Raw genomic sequence first — 20,429 nt, forward strand, 5'->3', positions numbered from 1 at the left:
ATTTCTTCAGCCTCCTGAGGTTGAAGAGGCACTGCTGCGCCTTCTTCACCACTCTGTCTGTGTGGGTGGACCAATTCAGTTTGTCCGTGATGTGTACGCCGAGGAACTTAAAACTTACTACCCTCTCCATTACTGTCCCGTCGATGTGAATAGGGGGGTACTCCCTCTGCTGTTTCCTGAAGTCCACGATCATCTCATTTGTTTTGTTGACGTTGAATGTAAGGTTATTTTTCCCAACAGCACACTCTGAGGGCCCTCACCTCCTCCCTGTAGGCCGTATCGTCGTTGTTGGTAATCAAGCCTACCACTGTAGTGTCGTCTGCAAACTTGATGATTGAGTTGGAGGCGTGCATGGCCACGCAGTCGTGGGTGAACAGGGAGTACAGGAGAGGGCTCAGAACGCACCCTTATGGGGCCCCAGTGTTGAGGATCAGCGGGGTGGAGATGTTGTTACCTACCCTCACCACCTGGGGGCGGCCCGTCAGGAAGTCCAGTACCCAGTTGCACAGGGCAGGGTCGAGACCCAGGATCTCGAGATTGATGATGAGTTTGGACGGTACTATGGTGTTAAATGCTGAGCTGTAGTCGATGAACAGCATTCTCACATAGGTATTCCTCTTGTCCAGATGGGTTAGGGCTGTGTACAGTGTGATTGCGATTGTGTCGTCTGTGGACCTATTCGGGAGGTAAGCAAATTGGAGTGGGTCTAGGGTGTCAGGTAGGGTGGAGGTGATATGGTCCTTGACTAGTCTCTCAAAGCACTTCATGATGACGGAAGTGAGTGCTACGGGGCGGTAGTCGTTTAGCTCAGTTAACTTAGCTTTCTTGGGAACAGGAACAATGATGGCCCTTTTGAAGCATGTGGGAACAGCAGACTGGGATAAGGATTGATTGAATATGTCCATAAACACACCAGCCAGCTGGTCTGCGCATGCTCTCAGGACACGGCTGGGGATGCCGTCTGGGCCTGCAGCCTTGCAAGGGTTAACACGTTTAAATGTTTTACTCACGTCAGCTGCAGTGAAGGAGAGTCCACAGGTTTTGGTAGCGGGCCGTGTCAGTGGCACTGTATTGTCCTCAAAGCGAGCAAAGAAGTTGTTTAGTCTGTCTGGGAGCAAGACATCCTGGTCCGCGACTGGGCTGGTTTTCTTTTTGTAATCCGTGATCCACTGTAGACCCTGCCACATACCTCTTGTGTCTGAGCCATTGAATTACGACTCTACTTTGTTTCTATACTGACGCTTAGCTTGTTTGATTGCCTTGCGGAGGGAATAGCTACACTGTTTGTATTCGGTCATGTTTCCGGTCACCTTGCCCTGGTTAAAAGCAGTGGTTCGCGCTTTCAGTTTCACCAGAATGCTGCCATCAATCAGCGGTTTCTGGTTTGGGAATGTTACAAATATCTATGCCAGGTCTTTACCACTGTCATACTGCTTGTGGTTTCTATAAGAAGAAGCAGATCAAGACATCAAAGAACCTACTTAGTACATACTTTTTGAAATGACAGAAGGATAAGCGTCCTCACACTTGAACAAAGAGGGGTTCTCTCTGCTACTGTGAGAGTAGAGATGTAGCGATAGTCCACAGAGGCAGTCCACCAATCTTCCTAGATGAGATTGGTGATGATTGTCAGCCTGCCACAGATATGGCCACCGGCTGTTGACGTTTGACCTTTTTTGTCATTTGCACATTATTCTGGATGCTTTAAACATAATAGTGTATAAGAGGACTGACACATTAGACCCTCTGCGGTTAAAACTGAGACTGGGGTTGTAATTAAATCTCAACGGAGACCTTGAACTCAACGACAACAACAACAAACAGCACTGGCTGTGGCCTCTGGAATAATTCATTACAAGTGAAACAAAAAAGCATTTTAAACTGCTCTGACCAATCTGTCATGATTTTTGTTTGCAGGCGGAAAAAAATGAAATGTATCCTTTGTGTGTTTTTTTGGTGAGTACTTTATGTATCTGGTGAGAAGGAGATAAATATTATATTTGATAAATGACCCTCCAGTCTGCTATTCCCATAGCCCCAGTGGGTTGGGTGTCCATGTTAAACATACTGATGTGTGCTGCTGATGATGCAACAGGAGGAAGTTGAGTGTAACCCAGAAGCAGCCCACTTGTGCAGCACAGTGTCTACATACAGACCGGGGTACCTGCTACAACTGATCTTGTTGTTAGTGTAGTTGGTGTAGTTTCCTTGGTGTCTTCAAATAAGCCAGGAAAAACACATGCAGTTGTTGGTTTCATATCTCCTCCTTAGGAGATACATGTTTCTCACACACACCATTGCATCTTTTGTAATAAATGGAATCAATAATAGTGTTTTCTTGGATGTTTTGCCAAACATTGATCCCAAAACAATTCCCAGGAGTATGTATTTCAATGGACTGCCCCCCTTCAAGGAGTTTTCTAGATTTTCCAGCGAGCAGCATTGTTCTCTCTCCATTTAATCCATTTGAAATTAATCTCTGTAATACCCCAAAATATATTTCCTTTATTTCGTCAAGAGGCCCTCTCTTGACAATGTGTTATTCTGAATGTTTTTTAGTCGCCTCTCCTCTCAGTTTAGAGATGTCTTCAATCGTGTGTAAATATTTCACATCGTGTAATTAATCCCATTTTATGAAATAATCATAGAAAAACATCACAAATCTGATAGAAATGGCGAGGTGGTGTGTGCTTGGGTGATGGGTACCCTGTGTGCGTGTGTGTGTGTGTGTGTGTGTGTGTGTGTGTGTGTGTGTGTGTGTGTGTGTGTGTGTGTGTGTGTGTGTGTGTGTGTGTGTGTGTGTGTGTGTGTGTGTGTGTGTGTGTGTGTGTGTGTGTGTGTGTGTGTGTGCGCGTGTGTGCGCGTGTGGGTGTGTGCGCGTGTGGGCGTGTGGGCGTGTGCGCGTGTGTGTGTGTGTGCGCGTGTGGGCGTGTGCGTGTGCGTGTGCGTGTGTGTGTGTGTGCGCAAAGTAAGTGGCTGACCTGTGAAGTTGAGCATACGGATGTGTTTGAGCAGTAGAGTGCCATTGATGGGATCCATCCTGGAGCAAAGGCCCACCTTCCCCGGACAGAGTTCCCTGTGCATGTTGTGCAGCGCATGGGCCATGGAATACACTGCATCGATAACAAACTGCACCTTCCCCTCTTGCTCGTAGTTGGAGTCCCTTCCTATCCGCTCCTGATCTGTAGAGCAGAGCGACAACCAAGTTAGGTATCTGAGAAATGCAATGCGTTATATCACTGGTCACCAACCCCAGTATCACCTTATGCTTAATAGAAAGGTGATCCCAAGCATATGAGCAGTATTACATGTGATAGTATAGGAAATAATACAGAAATACAATAACAGGTAGGCCTACACGTCTTGAATATTATGACGAATAACATTTTATGTTAAAATTGAGTTCCTATTGTGTTGATCCGAACAGTGGGTGATTATTACACGCAGGTAGTGACCACATGAGTAGCTTCCATACAGTGATGGTTGTTGGACTTGCAAATTAAGGAAGAAAATAACTTATTTTTGCTGGTACTCAATTTCTCCATTGTTAGCTTTGTCAAGCACACACTACCATGAATGCTGCGAGGCAATCATTAGACCCAGATTGAATTGGATCTTCTAAATATGTATTTGAAATGCTCGTCAATCTGGTACTACATGATTACTGATTGGTATTCCATCTGCTGTGGTGGCTTATCAAAAAGATGAGTCCACTTTAAAGGGCAAAGTGGGTCCTTTGTTGTGGAAAAAAAAGGCCTTACACTTATCTACTTAAACACTGTCATTGGTTTTGTGAGCTGTATGACCTATTGTTACTCCAGTGTGAAGATGGCTGATGAGAAGGACAGAAAGAGACAGAAAGACACCAACCTGGTCTCAGAGCAAAACATATTATATTTTACAAAATTCCATGCCACTCCATTTAGTATGACATGTTACTTTATGTTAAGTTACATTACATTGGCCTACCAATGTGATAGCGGTCATACAATATAAGAAAAATGGAAGGACGTATAGTTTCCTCGGTCTTTATCGCATTTGAACCATTTAGTATGATATATCACGTTCAACTGCTTTAGTAGGATATGCTACGTTAGGTTAGGGATTAACGTTAGAAGTTAGGTTAAAGGGTTATGGTTAGGGGAAGGGTTAGCTAAGCAACCCTAGTAGTAGTAGCCAGGAGTTAGCTAAGTAGTTGCAAAGTAGATAAAAAGTAGTAAGTAGTGGCAAATTTGCTAATTAGCTAAAATGCTTAAGTTGTACGTGATGAGATTCGAACACGCAACCTTTGGGTCGCTAGACATTCACATTACATTTTGCCTTAAGTAACCTACTGTCCATACCAAACGTAACATATGATACTAATTTGAAAGTCCCCGATTTACATTTACTATGTTCCTTCTAGTCAATGTAATGTAACCTAATATAAAGTAACATACCATACTAAATGGAGTGGCACGGATTTGAGTCAAACATAATATGTTTTGCTCTGAGAACAGGCTGAAGAGATATACAGGCAGAAAAGGACAGGAGGTAATGTTTGGAAAATACTCTATACCAATGGCTGTGTCCCAAATGGCACCCTATTACCTATAAAGTGTACTAGATAGGAATTAGGGTGCTATTTGGGACAACCTGTGCCTATTTAATTACAACCAACTGGATTCTATGTACTGAGACTGTATGCTTTAAAAAATAGTGATTCCTCTGAGGAGAAGACCTTACACTCCACATATGTGAATTGATTGGCTCCTCTGCAGTGGTCTAGCGAAACATTTACCTTCCAGCTAATTGGGAGAAGTATCAGGAAGGAGGGGCCAGTCAGTCAGTGCATCAAGGCCTAGACGCTAGGCTAACGGAAGGGTCATGTATTTTTCTCTATGCCTCCTGGCCCTTTGCCACGCCTTCCATTAAAAGGTCCTACTGTTTTTAAGTGGTTCAAATAGAACTGGCTTACTCAACTTTGCTGACTTACTTAACACTAAGTTCCTAACATTTCAGATTGACAAAGTACTAGCAGTATGACTGTGGACCCTGGCATCGTGAAAGCATACAGTCTCAGTACATAGAATCCAGTTGGTTGTAATTAAATAGGCACAGGTTGTCCCAAATAGCACCCTAATTCATATATAGTATAATATGTTCCATAAGCAACCTCTAAGGAATGTCACATATGTGATGCATAAATATGTCATATACAGTATCTCACTTAGAATTACATCTCATAAGTGATGTATACGTAATATGTTACATAAGCAACAATTAATCACTTATGAGATGTAATTATAAGTAGGTTGCCTAGGAAGCAACCATTGCTTGTGGCTGTTTTTCTACAATACCATGTTGTGTTAGTTTGCTTTGGGGGAGAATTATTTTTGCTACAGAACAAGATTGACGGTCTTGTGTGCAAGCATAAATCTACTAGGGAAATTAGTCTCAGTATAGGTGGGTGTGTTTGGACAATAATGTAGTTTTGATGCATGATGCATGATGATCAAACCTCATGTACACTGAAATATATTGTATTTTCACCCATTGCAAACCTAATAGCTATGGATGTAAAGCATTCCAGCAGGAGAATACTGTAAAACCTTTTCTTTATTAATTTCACATATAATCAAATCTAAAAATCTTGTATTGGCCACACCCACAGTTTACAGCAGATATAAAAGGTGCAGCAAAATGCTTGTGTGCTAATGTCACGATCGTCGTTACGTGAAAGAGAGGAGGACCAAGGCGCAGCGTGAAATGAACACATATTTAATTAATCAACGAAGACGAAGAACACTTACAAACTAAACAAAACAACACACCGACGAACGTGAAGCTATATAATGACAAGTGCAGACACAGGCAACTTACACATAGACATAGACAATCACCCACAAACTACCTAATGACTATGGTTGCCTAAATATGGCTCCCAATCAGAGACAACGATAGACAGCTGTCTCTGATTGAGAACCAATCTAGGCAACCATAGACATACATACACCTAGACTTAACATTGCCCCATAAACATACAAAAAACCCTAGACAATACAAAACACATACATCCCCCATGTCACACCCTGACCTAACTAAAATAATAAAGAAAACAAAGATAACTAAGGCCAGGGCTTGACAGCTAACTAAACTGAACTATTGTAGTACAATAATCAATAAGACTCAGATAAAAATAACAAGTAATAGAAGAGGTAGTATGCCTAGTAAAAGAAGAGGTACTATGCCTAGTAATAGAATAGGTACTATGCCTAGTAATAGAATAGGTACTATGCCTAGTAATAGAAGAGGTAGTATGCCTAGTAATATAAGAGGTACTATGCCTAGTAATAGAATAGGTATTATGCCTAGTAATTGAAGATGTACTATGCCTAGTAATAGAATAGCTACTATGCCTAGTAATAGAAGAGGTAGTATGCCTAGTAATAGAAGAGGTACTATGCCTAGTAATATAATAGGTCATATGCCTAGTAATAGAATAGGTAGTATGCATAGTAATATAATAGGTACTATGCATAGTAATATAATATGTACTATGCCTAGTAATAGAATAGGTACTATGCATAGTAATATAATAGGTACTATACCTAGTAATAGAATAGGTAGTATGCATAGTAATATAATAGGTACTATGCCTAGTAATAGAATAGGTAGTATGCATAGTAATATAATAGGTACTATGCATAGTAATATAATAGGTACTATGCCTAGTAATAGAATAGGTACTATGCATAGTAATATAATAGATAGTATGCATAGTAATAGCATGATATGTACACTGTAGGATATACAGTATAGATAAGGAATGTGCTATGTCAAGTATGTCTGTATTCAAACCTATTTATTTGATATTTAGGTATTTTTTGCTATAGTTGCAGCTCTCTGGTAATTTGTTTCATGGAAAGAATTGATTCTTGATTTTCTCTGCAGAAACCGTGTTGCATCACTCTTCTTCATTCCTCTTGCAACGCTGTACTGATATTGGTGCCAGACAAATTTCTGATCTTAGCAGAACCACTTCAACTTAAAAGCTTGCTAGCCCCAAATCGATATCTCTCTTTCAGTCATCTTTCATCTGCCATATATCAGTTTGCCACAGCAAAAAACTAAAGCTTATGCATCTATGAAATAAATAAAGAACCAGGTTACGGCTGTGATAATTGTGGTAAACTGTGGTAATTGAGCGCCATGCACCCAAATTGGACAGACAAATCGCAAGCTTAGGACTATAAGGTTCTATCTGCAAAAACTGTTGTGGCTGGCTTCTGGGTTAAGTGGGCATTGTGTCAAGAAGCAGTGCGGCTTGGTTGGGTTGTGTTTCGCAGGACGCATGGCTCTCAACCTTCGCCTCTCCCGAGTCCGTACAGGAGTTGCAGCGATGAGACAAGATTGTAACTACCACGAAATTGGGGTGAAAAAGGGGTAAAAGTAAAAAGAAAAAAGGATGATTCTGAGATAATTGGCTTTGAAGTTCTGAACCCTCATTGGTTTGAATGGTTTTAGCAATTATTTTGAACGTAACATGAATTGGTGTAGAATATAGGTAGAATATAGGTAGAGAACATTGAACAGAACAATGCTATGTCAATAACTACATTTTGACAAATATCCAGATAGAACCTTTTAGCCCCAAGTTCTCTAAATATTGCCACAGGTTGGCTGATGCGGTCGGGCTGTGGGGCAGCCCAGGAGCGAGAGAGGGAGTGATACAGTATATTTCTCTCAGGCTGAGGCATGGTGGCCCACACACACACACACACTTGGTATTGCCTCTCTTTCCTAGCAAAGCCTCTCATCTCATTGCAGAGTCGGAGCACACCCACGCACTCCCAAGGCTGGCTCGCTGCCTTTAGAGAAATCCATTCAGACTAGGAGTAGCAGCACAGCAAGGTCGTGTCCCTCTACCAGGGTGCCACAGAAAGGAGTTAGTGATTCTGGGTCGGCTCTGACCCTGTTAACCTCTGCATGCTCGGGTTTGGCACCAGGCCACATCTCCCTTCACCGTCTATAAAAACTTGAACTTCATCCATAGTCAATCTTCATCCATTTTTTCACATGAGAACATCTCCCCCTATGTGTGCCTTGGGAAAATGTAGGATGTTTCGGTTGATGAACACTCCTAAATCATCTGTCCTGACGTTGCCAACTAAAAACCTCCAAGCTGGAACACATGGATAGAAAAACAGGACATTGTAAACATTTTACAAACTGTTCATTAGAGACACGTGAGACCATTCTGGATCTCATATGACATAAGTTTGGTGAATTAAAACCATTACTTATTATGGTAATATCACATGGTTATGGAGAAGGATTCAGCCATTGTGTCTGTGTTGCTATGCTGCTTGCTGTGTGTTGCTATGCTGCATGCTGTTCTCCCCTGTATTAATTAGACAGAGGCATCAAACCCCAGGAAAGGGAGCTGGGACCCGTTCTACCTTTCTGCTCCTCTCCACATTAATCAATATCAGCTGTGTATTTCACTCATTCACAGATAAAAGACTAGTCTACCAGTCACTCACTCACACACTCGCTCTCTCTTTGATCACTGTGAGCACACAGAGCCCTCCCAGGACATTGATTATTCTTCACTCATACCCCATGTGGTCTGCTTAGCACCTTGAAGACAGGTGCAAAGCCTTCACCAGCACCACCAGAGGCACCTAGAGAATTCCTGAAACGTTGCACGTTGAGAGTGGATTGCAAAGCCAAAGAAGTTTATGACTTTCTGCTACGTCAACAAACTTCCACACAGCCTTAGAAAAACAACACCCCATCATATTTCTGGCAAACAGAGCTGTGCAGGCAAGGTATTTAACTCAGACTGCCACTCACATAAATCCTTCACAGCCTTTTCACATGGCAAAGCTCTTCATCAGATCTTCATCTTATCTGGATTTTTCTCCGCACATTTAGCTTCTTTAGCATTTTTTCACCCCAAGCAATAAGCAGAATGATCATTCATTTGGTTCTCTCCAGCACCTGAACTAGTTGGATGTGTCTATTTTTCCATATGTATTGATTAGTCCCATACAATACTCATAGAAAGTGGATCTTTTCTTTATTTAACTAGGCAAGTCAGTTAAGAACAAATTCTTATTTACAATGACAGCTTGTTCAGGGGCAGAAGGACAGATTTTTACCTTGTCAGCTCAGGGATTCCATCCAGCAACCCTTTGTTAACTGGCCCAATGCTCAAAACATTAGGCTACCTGCCTCCCCAATTAGGCATGGACGCGCCCACAATGGGAAAATATAAACAACTAAAGACACATTCTCATTTTTAGAGACAGGTTAGTGCTACTGTAGCTAGCAAAATAGTGTAGAATTGATTCCTAACTAACTGTAAGCAATGTTAGCTAGCTAGCTAATCATCTTGCTAAATGTGAGGTGAAACAATTGACCTATTTACTGTTAATTAGCTAGTGCAAATCTCTTTCCTAGCAAACGGGACAATGTCTCCAAAACTGCTGGGTGTCCATAGCAATGTTTACTTTTTGACATTCTTGATGTCTCCACTTTCCAAGCACATTGTAACTTTTTAGATGAAAAAGACAGGGCAGGCTTCCATCTGTCTTGTCATGTCATCCATATGAGACCAAGGCTTCAGCCACAGGGAGCAATGCGGATGTCAAGAAGTGTAAAAGAATAACATTCTGGCACACATGATTTACCCCCTCACAATAACATGTCTGTTGAGTTTGTATCCCTATTCCAGAGCATCTATGCCAGAATTGATGGTGTAAAGGTGTAAATGGAATGCAGACTGTTCCATTGACCAGTCTGGCGCACATTCAACAAATCTGATCAAACAAAGTGGATATTCGTCAAATCCATCATGATTTATGTATTGTAACAGGCCCACAATGTTATTTCTTTCTGCAGCATACCATTTAGAAGTTGTCCCTTTTCAGGTTTAGAAGAAGTTACTGCTAAATGCTAACTCCCGTTTGTATACATAAATTGTTGGTGGTAGTCAAAGTATTTTTTAACTGTAGGGCAGTTGATTGGTGATGATGACATGAACATATGTTGGGGTTGACAACCATACAAATTTTATATGCCGATTTTTACCTTATCATAGTGTGAAATACACATATAAACAATAGCTTAAATGTAGGCTAATTTTGTTGGGGGGCAATGAGGAGATTAGGGATCTTTCCCCATTGGCCCCTTCCCCCACTTCCATTGTTTTGGTGAGTTCGATTGACCTCTTTACCGCATCTACGCCTCAAGACCAATCCATCAGTGTGTAACGCCCATGCATGGATGAGTTGATGAGTCTATGAGCTGATGAGTCAAGGTTGATGTCCCAGTTCCCCAACCCTTCCTCCTCCTGGTCCTTCTAGTGAATGAAGTCATCAAGCAAACTTAGTTCAACATTAAAAGACAATGTGACTGAGACTGACACAAAGCCTGTCCTTCAGTTTGCAATGTATATCTCTCTAATCCCTACTCAGATCGTTCAGCTTATTGCTGACTTGTCATAGTGGAAATTACAAACTTTAGAAGCCTTTTTAAACCTTGAATGCACTACTATTTGCATGTATTGCTGCAGAGGGAAATGATCTGTGACAATAGTGATCAAATTAAGATAAAGATCTGTAGCTATATCCTTGGCTTTCTGACAGGGGTTTTTCTTCTCCCAGATCTGTTCTTCACACAGAGCCAGTTCATCCATGAAAGAGCAATGCAGTAGATAGTGGCACTGAGAGGATGTGACTGGCATTAGTCTTCTGTTTAGACGGATGACATTGATCTGTTGAAATCTTATTTTGCCATATTTTTCCCAATAGATACCTAAGACATGTCTGCTTACTGACCTCACACCGTTTTTAATTGCTGATTTTTTAATTACTGGCCTGGGTGAAGAGAGATGGCCTCTAATCCACTTGTAGTTAGATTCCAGTTGGATGCCTTGCTACACTCCCAGAAACAGCAGTGCTAGCCTAAGGACATAAAACCCAAACAGTACCTAATAGAAAATAAAAGGGGAGGAATTTCTTCTGTTAGTGCAGCTTTTGCTAGTTTTGTTGTATATTGCGAGAATTTGATTGCTGTTCCATGTAGCAGTGTGATTAAACAAACACACAATTACAATGTATTCCCTTTGTTGGCTTCTACTGAAAGCCAATTAGAACATGACTATGAATTATGCTCACTTCATGAATTTTAAGGATGTACATTTGCTACATGTGAATTGAATGTATGTGAATGCCTATTATATGATACAGTATTTTGTGTTCCTTCATACACTGTATTTATGTCAGTAACTGCATTTTATAATTGAGTGACTCTCCAAACCCAGGACAAAAAAAAAACATGATTTGGGAGGATTTTCACAAAATGTAATCCATAGAATAGTCCTTTGGAGGAAGGATTGTTTACATATATTTGACATGTGTATCTAAAAGCATACTTGATAAATAATTCATCAAAGTTGGCATATTTATGACATTTTGGCCTTACCCAGGCCTCCTTTAAGACTAATTATATATGAACATATGACAACGGAAATCACAACAGGCATAATTTGATTTTAAACCCGTAGGGAATAACAAGACTATATTAGCATTTTGCGGTTAATTGCATTTCAAACCATTATCATACCACTAGCCTTATGTCACATACAGCTGGATTCTTAGAACACCTAGAGAGAAGGTGGTGAGCTCCAAGTCAAGATTGAAAGCCTGGGGTGAATTTGTGACGATCAAACAATCTCCAGGACACGAAGACAGAACATGCCAGGGCACATCTGGATAGCATATGGCATTAATCCCGGAAGTAGAGATGTTTAACCACCAGACCTCTACTACCCTGTTCTGTTGCCGTCTCCAGGTGGGAGGACAGGCAAACGGTCTACTCAGCCGAAACACAAGGCCCTAGTAATACCTCATCACAATCATTTTTAATCTAGCTCATGTTGTACCTATAGCTTTAGATGGTGTACAACATTTTGTCATGTATCATAAGCCAAGGGCCACATCATTCTATGATAAGGACAGAGGGTTTTCCTGGTTCAGTCACATGGTCAGGAAAACAGCTGTTTCTACCTGTGAAACTTTACCATTTTCTAAAGGTAGTTGAGATCAGTAGAGCTGCAATGTGGGCCTGTAACTGAAAGGTTGAATCCCTGAATGGTTTGAATCCCTGAACTGACAAGGTAAAAATCTGTCGTTCTGCCCCTGAACAAGGCAGTTAACTCACTGTTCCCCTGTAGACCGTAATTGTAAATAAGAATTTCTTCTTAACTGACTTGCCTAGTTAAATAAAGGAAGAATTTAAAAAAATAAAATGTTAGAAAAGGAAAGGAGAATTGTCTTACTTGTACATTTCTTCAGCCCGGACCCTTTCTTCAAAGCGTGTCGGCTTAACTTGCAGGCGAAGTTGTTCTCCCAGTACTCAGCAAACCAGATATTCCTCCTGTTGTTCTCCAGTGTGCGGCTGATGAAGTAACGATCAAACCCTGGAAGAGATCGATCAGATCATTGTCATCATCAGTGCACTCACTCTGGCAACAGTGTCCTTGCCAACACAGTTATTGACATGTGGTGGAATGTAATGGAGCATAGGGGTAACACTTTTAACTATGTTTTTGACAGGGTGGGTATTTCTTTAACAGTGAGTGTATTGAAAATGGCTGATTGTGTAATGACCAGAGTTGTGGCTTGGCTGGCAGACTGAGTAGATAATGACAGAGGTCTGGACAAGGGGACTGATGCTAGCACAGGACAGTAAATGCTTTATATTTTACAACAGCTTATCGGGCTTGGAAGTGTCCTGTGTTAAGATGAACAAGATCTGGTGAGACTTGTTAACAGAGATATCTCTATGGCTGTATTTACACAAGAAACCCCATTTTGACATTTTGACCAATTATTGGCAAAAGATCTGATTGGTCAAAAAACGAAACGAGTGAAAAAAAGATTGGAATTGGGATGCCTCGGTACGTTGCCAGCTGCTGGCACAACAACACACTACTGATCCATGTCAACGTCTCGTCTGTAAAATAAACATCATGATAAATCCATTGTTCTGTAATCTACAACTATTTCATTTATCTCAGTCCCTTTATCCTTGTACATTTAGGGAAAGCTACACAAGATCTACCAATCAATCAATCAAATTAATAAAAGTTCATAGCAGCAACCTAAAAGCTTTCTTTGTTCCCCTGACATCCCCCCCAACAATTAATTAACTAATCAAGCAAGCAATCATCCCCAGCAACCTTAAAGATGTCTCTATTCCCCCTCACCTCTGATGGACTGGCGTTTGGGCAGGATGGTGACTGCTCCCTCTGCCATCTCCTCCTGGTGTAACACTGGAGAGATCTTTGAGCCCCAGCTGTCTGAGCCCACCCAGATGAAATGGCCAGTCTGGTTGGCCTTCTTGGCTGCTTGGAGTAGCCGCCTGGTACAAGTGGATAAACACATTTAGCTACCAGTAATACATTTGATATTATGGTAACACTTTCTATGAACCAACTGTTAGGGCTGTACTGCATTAAGAACTACACAAACAACAATGACTTATATAGTACACTGCGTTCATGATTCAACTTGAATTCACTCATTCTTACCTCTGTCCTATCCATAGTGAAAGGTGAAAACTAATTTGGATCCCATTGTATTGGTCTGCCTGGTCTGCCTAATACAGAATGTGATGTGTATGTATGGTCTGGTGTGTTGTGTGCCCAGAGAAATCATCATCATTTTTTTACCAGAAAATGTTAACAATAGAACTATAGCAAATACTTTCTCCAGGTTTTTATGTTTTTCACCTGAGTTTTCTAAAGCAGGCTTATGGCAACATTAGACATCCAAAGCTGATTGCACAGTGGCTGGTAACATTGACTAACGTAAGGACCACGAAAGGCTAAACGATTAAGATAATTTCCAAGTTTATCCTGTTGTCACTAAGATAATGTGTGGAAGCATATTAACATGAGTTACCGATGGAGAATCTAAAAGGGGGAATTATGACAGCGCTCGACCAAGGCATAATGCATAATTTAAATGTCAAGCTTTTATTTCTGCCGATTGACTCTTCTCCCTTTGATTGATAATATTTCATGGTGCGTATTTCTTATAATGAACATTTGTATGATTTTAGTATACTTCATATTCAACTTGTCAATGCTACGATGATAATACCCTTACCTGATATCATCCTCATTGGCGAAAATAATGACCACCCTTGCATTTGGGTTTTCTCTTAGTCTGCGAATGACCTTATCAAACTCTCCCGGTTTCGGCTCCCGGGGAATCTTGACCGACTGAGAGATGCACACACCTCCTACAACAGAGAGAAAGAAAACACAAAGCAGTTGAGTGGCAGGTTAAGTACTGGATTGGAAGGTTTTCACTTTTCACAGAAGCTCAACTTGAGCTATCAGTACACTCTGAGAAAAGAAAGTGCTATCTAGAACCTAAAAGGGTTCTTCGGCTGTCCCCATAGAAGAACCCTTTGAAGAACCCTTTTGGGTTCTATTTACCTGGAACCAAATAGGTTTATCCTATGGGGACATCCGAAAAGCCTTTTTTCTAAGAGTGTAGGTCACCAGTAAGTGCAGAACTCTCAACAACATTGTTCTCTCTGAGGTTTGTGACTGTATGAATCCTTCGGCTTCACTAAATCCACCTGCTGTGAAAACATTTGCATCTGAAGCTCAGTTACTGCCCAGTGGGGGGCAGAGAGGAAATCTGACACATAGGACTTCACTTGATCCATGTTCATTTTGAAGATACCCTTACCAAGGACATCTTTAATCAACACACTTAAACCACAGGGAGGAGAACAGCTTCAAATGAAATATGGAAATTAGAGACCCACTATACCAAAGCAGAAATACACACAAGGTGATGATGAAAGCAATGACAGACGTCACATACTAAAACAATATTTGCAAGTAGTAAATGTTATGGTAATTAGATAGCGGTAAGACAATAGGGTTATAATCAGTGGCGTGTATTCATGGATGCTTCTCCAAATATTTGACCAATTAAAGATGTTCCGTCAATTCGCAAGTGGCTGAATCTCACCGGAGAAATCATCCGAGCGCCCCTCTGTCTCAGTATGTGTAGCCCATGTATCTGATGCTGTCTGGAACAAAAGAGTATGACATGTTTCCACCGCAAAATTTCATTGATTGATGTCAGCAATCATTTGGCCTCCCTTGATAAAACAATTATAAAATAATTTGCCAATCAGCATTGAGCTGAGCTCAAGTGTGGGATTGTCCTGGCGCAGCAAAACACCCCCCAAGGGAGGCCAGTTTGGATTTGGCTTCACACCAACCAAATAATCTCCTAAGCAAAATTTCACCATTGTCAGAAAAATGTGTCTAGAAATCGAACCTTTCCTAAACCATGGCTGGAAATGGGGATTAGGACTTGTGGTTTTGACAAAATTCTTTGTACAGACCAATGATTCTGACGGCGATTCTGATCTAACCATAAATTCATATGTTGTGCCCCTGGCCTGAGGTGATAGAAGTTCAATATGTAACCTAGATGTAGCCTAGTAGGCTCACGCTAACTAACTAATTTTGCTGGTTCATTGTTGCCCATGTGAGCAAGTGAGGCTAGCAAGCATTTGGGCTAGGTAGCCTATGAAAACTAAAACTAAAAGCGTACAGAGCTATAGACCGTTTTGCCATCATGAAAGAGAGTGGGATGGCATTGGCGTTCAACTATTCTACAAGTGTGTGCGCATGCACGCACACACACACAAACACACACAGAGACAGACAGAAATCAGTACCATGGACAACCACATTATATTTAGCATCATTGATTGGACTAAATTGTTTTTGGCATCTTACATTTTTTTGTATTGTGTATTAAACCAAGCATATATAGCCTTGTTGATTTGATGATGTTTAAATGTATATGTTGAAATGGTGCTGGAATAGCGGAGGCAGTGCTCCTGTTGTCTTTGTGCTGACTTGGGGTAACTCTCTGTGGTTCTAAATCAGTAGTTGTTTAGTAAACTGTTGAAAACATTAACTGACCATGCTGTAGGTGATAACTGTTTGTGACATGCAATATTTGCTTTGTGGACTTCACCGGACAGATGTTGTTCTCCGGTTTTGTGATGAAGCAAACAAATGCCTAGTTCAATTTAACATAGCTTAGCTTGTTGTTAATCCACCTGTCGTGTCAGATTTAGAAAATATGCTTTACAGCGAAAGCGTTTGTGTGAGTTTATCGATCACTAGACAAAACATTACAAACACCTAGCAGAAATGTAGATTGGTCACGAAAGTCAGAAAAGCAATAAAATTAATCGCTTACCTTTGATGATCTTTGGATGTTTGGACTCACGAGACTCCCAGTTACACAATAAATGTACCTTGTGTTCGATAAAGATTATTTTTATATAAAAAAAACTCTATTTGTTTGGCTCGTTATGTTCAATATTCCACAGCCTTAGGCAGGTCATCAAGGGTTGACGAAAATTCCAAATAGTATCCGTAAAGTTTGTAGAAACATGTCAATTTTTTTTAAATAACATCAAATTGATCAGAAATACAGTGTCGACATTGTTAATGTTGTAAATGACTATTGTAGCTGGAAATACATAGGCCCATTTTCAGCAACCATCACTCCTGTGTTCCAATGGCAGGTTGTGTTGATCATGAGAAAACCATTTTGCAATTATGTTAGCACAGCTGAACACTGTTCTGATTAAAGAAACAATAAAACTGGCCTTCTTTAGACTAGTTGAGTACCTGGAGCATCAGCATTTGTTGGGTCGGTTACATGCACAAAATAGCCAGAAACAAAGAACTTTCTTCTGAAACTCATGTTCTGAGAAATGAAAGCTATTCCATGCGAGAAATTGCCAAAAAACTGAAGATCTTGTACAACGCTGTGTACTACTCCCTTCACAAAACAGCACAAACTGTCTCTATCCAGAAAAGAAAGATCAGTGGGAGGCCCCGGTGCACAATTGAGCAAGAGGAAAAGTACATTTGAGTGTCTAGTTTGAGAAACAGACGCCTCGCAAATCCTCAACTGACAGCTTCATTAAATAGTACCCGCAAAACACCAGTCTCAACGTCAACAGTGAAGATTCGATTCCAGGATTCTGGCCTTCTAGGCAGAGTTGCAAAGAAAAAGCCACATCTCAGACTGGCCAATAAAAATAAAAGATTAAGAGGGGCAAAAGAACACAGACACTGGGCAAAGGAACTTCACTGTTGACGTTGAGACTGGGTGATCCTGATTTCGGTAAACCCCCATGAGTTGACCTTTCCTTTGAAAACCCCAAAGGTGAGAGAGTTTGTAGGACCGTTGAAGGAAGAGAGCTTCCATACAGTTGACAATTCGATGCCTGGGGAGCAGCTGATGCTGAACAGAGTAAAGATGTTTCCCTCTCCCTTCTTTTTGCTGAGATATGTCCATAGGAGGAATTTGATGAAGCTTGTGTGGGTTACTTTGACAGAGATGGTGTTCTAATGAGGAAATGGCATTCTCGCACCACTTCTGGGCAGGACGATTGGCCAAGTGTATCTCAAATTGTTGTTCCAGTTATGCTTCGACAAGAGATACTGAGGTTGGCTCGCGATGGTAGTATGGCAGATCTTGTGATCAACAAGACATATGACCATATCTTGCATATTTTCTTCTGACCTGGTCTGAAACAGGATGTTGTGGCTTACTGTAATTCCTGTCGCATTTGTCAGCGGACGGGTAAACCAAACCAAGCTGTACCGGTTGCACCTTTGCAACCAAATTCTGCTTTTGACAAACCTTTCAGCAGGGTTCTAGTGGATTGTGTTGGTCCTTAGCCCAAAGCAAAGAGTGGTAACCAGTTTCTCTTAACCATTATGTGCACCGTCACTTGTTTCCCTTAGGCCATTCCACTAAGGAAGATCATGAGAGGGAAGGTACTACGGATATTGCAGGCGATTCCCCTTGAAATCAGACATGTCTGTGTTACGGAGAGCTTGGTTGCTGAGTTTCTTTTAAGGGTGGGCAGTCAATAAGTTTAGTGCTTAGTCATTGTGCCTTGGCTTGGCTCCAAATGTATTTGGACTGTACGTTTTGCCATTTTGGAGAGGAGTTTTGTTTTGGTTGGGATCGTTCGAACAGGACGAGAGTTGTGGGAGTGTACGTGAGATTTTACAAATTTCTGAGTTTTAGGCAATTATTATAAAAACAAAAAAAATCGATCTTTAATAAATGTGAAAAAAAGTTGTGTGTTTCGACATATTTCATATATCGGAGAAGGCGACGCATAAGTAGCGATGCATTTAAGTTTATATTTTTCTGTTGATGGTGAGCAAACTTGTCCAACAAAAATATAGGATATATTTGTTGTCTTAAGGGGGAAGGTGATACAAGTTTTGTTTTTTCCATTTATGTTTTCAGGTTGGACTTCAGCACATATAGTATGTTTATGCGTAGGGCACACCAATTGGTGTCACCACATTAGTGTTTTAGAAAAATTACATACTTACCTGATTTGTTTGATATTAATAGTAAACATTTATATATTTAACTAAGAGTAAGACTGGCCTGCTAAGGGTGAGTTTTTATGGTGTCCACTCTAGCTTCCTGCAGCTAGTCTGGGCATCAAGGAAATTGGGTTTTCTAGAGGGCAATAAAACTTTACAGCCACATTCCATTCTATGATCAGTGGTGCACCGAGGAGATGTATTCCATGGACAGGATGTGGGGTGGTTGTAACCCGGGATAGAGGTGGACTGGAACAAAGGGTCTTAGACATCCTGGCATCTGGGAAATTAGGCCAGGGTTGGTGGTTAAAATAACGCCAGGTGCAGATAAAGACAGGATGAACCCAAAGTGGCGTATGATGCTCTTTGATCTGCCTGGGAGGGGTGGATCTAAGCATTCTTAGTGTCCTATATAAGATGTCTGTTGTTCGTTGTTAGGGAAGCTCTCGGCAACACAACTTAGAGTGTGAGGTCGACAGTGTCATTATTTCAATAATTAATCGATATTAAAGATGAATGTTTGAAGAAATGACCTAGTCTCTGAATTTCCACAACATTTGTCAGTATGTGTTACACCTGTGCTGGTTCCAGTTGTTGTTAATAGTCAACTTTCAGTGGACAGCCCAATGAGTGTCTTTCAGAACCCCTCCTATAACCCCACCTGTTTTGTTTGGTTGTTGTCAGTGACTCTTTGTTCCCCCTTCTGTTTGAGCAACATTATTTGGTTTTCTTGCTGGGAAACGTAGCAGTTACGTTAACTGACTGATATTATTATGAAACGTAAAAGATCTCCTAAACCTGTGTTAATCTCAGCCCTTATTTCTGGTGTTTATCCCAAAATCCTATTCTTTCCCCATTTATTTTCCCTATAGGAATGGCTGAACGAACCAGAAGTAACTCATTAACGTTTTTTAGGACTAAAAGATGGTGAGATCTATTAATCACAGGGGAATTTCGTCACCAAGAAAATGGAAATTAGAATAGAATTGAAAATAGAATATCATTCATGTCAAAATAGTTTGTGCACCGAGCAACCTACTGTTCAGATATTCCATTACACAGAATCATTCTCATTCCCACTGAAATGCACTGCTGTGAGCAACTGCTTGTGTTTTCATTCCATTTTCAGGACTCCAGAATTGCTTTGTGTATAATGTCACCCTTTGTTCCAGCACATAATGATCTACAATTCTAATTGCATACAGTGAAACTACTGTTTCTTCCTCTCAGAAGTTTTGTTGTCAGCAGCTGAAAGTAAACAGTGAAAAGAAATGTGCTTAAATAAGGGCCTTCAGAAAGAATTCACATGTTTGTGTAATAGCCTGAATTTAAAATGGATGAACTTTAAATTGTGTAGCCTACACACAATACCCCATAATGTACAAGTGGAATTATGTTTTTACAAATTGATTAAAAATTAAAAGCTGAAATGTCTTGAGTCAATAAGTATTCAACACATTGGTTATGGCAATAAATATGTTCAGGAGTACGAATGTGTTTAACAAGTCACATAATACGTTTCATGGACTCTGTGTGCAATAATAGTGTTTAACATGATTTTGGAACGGCTACCTCATCTCTGCACCCCATACAGTACATAGAATTATCTGTAAGGTTCCTCAGTCGAGCAGTGAATTTCAAACACTGATTCAACCACAAAGACCAGGGAGGTATTCCAATGTCTCACAAGGAAGGGCACCTATTGGTAGATGGGTAAACATGAATAATTTGACATTTTAATATCTTTTGAGCATGGTGAAGTTATTAATTACACTTTGGATGGTGTATCAATACACCCAGTTACTACAAAGATATTAACTAAGCTGCCTGGCATCCAGGACCTCTACACCAGAGGAAGGCCCTAAAAATTGTCAAAGACCCCAGCCACCCCAGTCATAGACTGTTCTCTCTACTACCGCATGGCAAGCGGTAACAGAGTGCCAATTCTAGGACAAAAAGGCTT

General features: G+C 40.8%; 1 protein-coding gene across 4 annotated transcripts in view; it reads right to left on the minus strand.

Moving 5' to 3' along the window:
• Positions 1-20,429, minus strand: part of LOC129851445 (metabotropic glutamate receptor 4-like) — a 326,145-nt gene that overhangs the window by 93,411 nt on the left and 212,305 nt on the right. For all 4 annotated transcript variants that reach the window (XM_055917990.1, XM_055917991.1, XM_055917992.1 and 1 more), the window contains exons 4-7: positions 14,163-14,298; positions 13,259-13,413; positions 12,329-12,469; positions 2,982-3,182 (exon numbers count right to left, since the gene is read on the minus strand). In XM_055917990.1, coding sequence (XP_055773965.1) covers positions 2,982-3,182; positions 12,329-12,469; positions 13,259-13,413; positions 14,163-14,298 — 633 coding nt within the window. The remainder of the gene's footprint in view (positions 1-2,981; positions 3,183-12,328; positions 12,470-13,258; positions 13,414-14,162; positions 14,299-20,429) is intronic.

The sequence above is a fragment of the Salvelinus fontinalis genome, chromosome 3 (genome assembly GCF_029448725.1).
Source record: "Salvelinus fontinalis isolate EN_2023a chromosome 3, ASM2944872v1, whole genome shotgun sequence".
Classification (NCBI taxonomy): Eukaryota; Metazoa; Chordata; class Actinopteri; order Salmoniformes; family Salmonidae; genus Salvelinus; species Salvelinus fontinalis.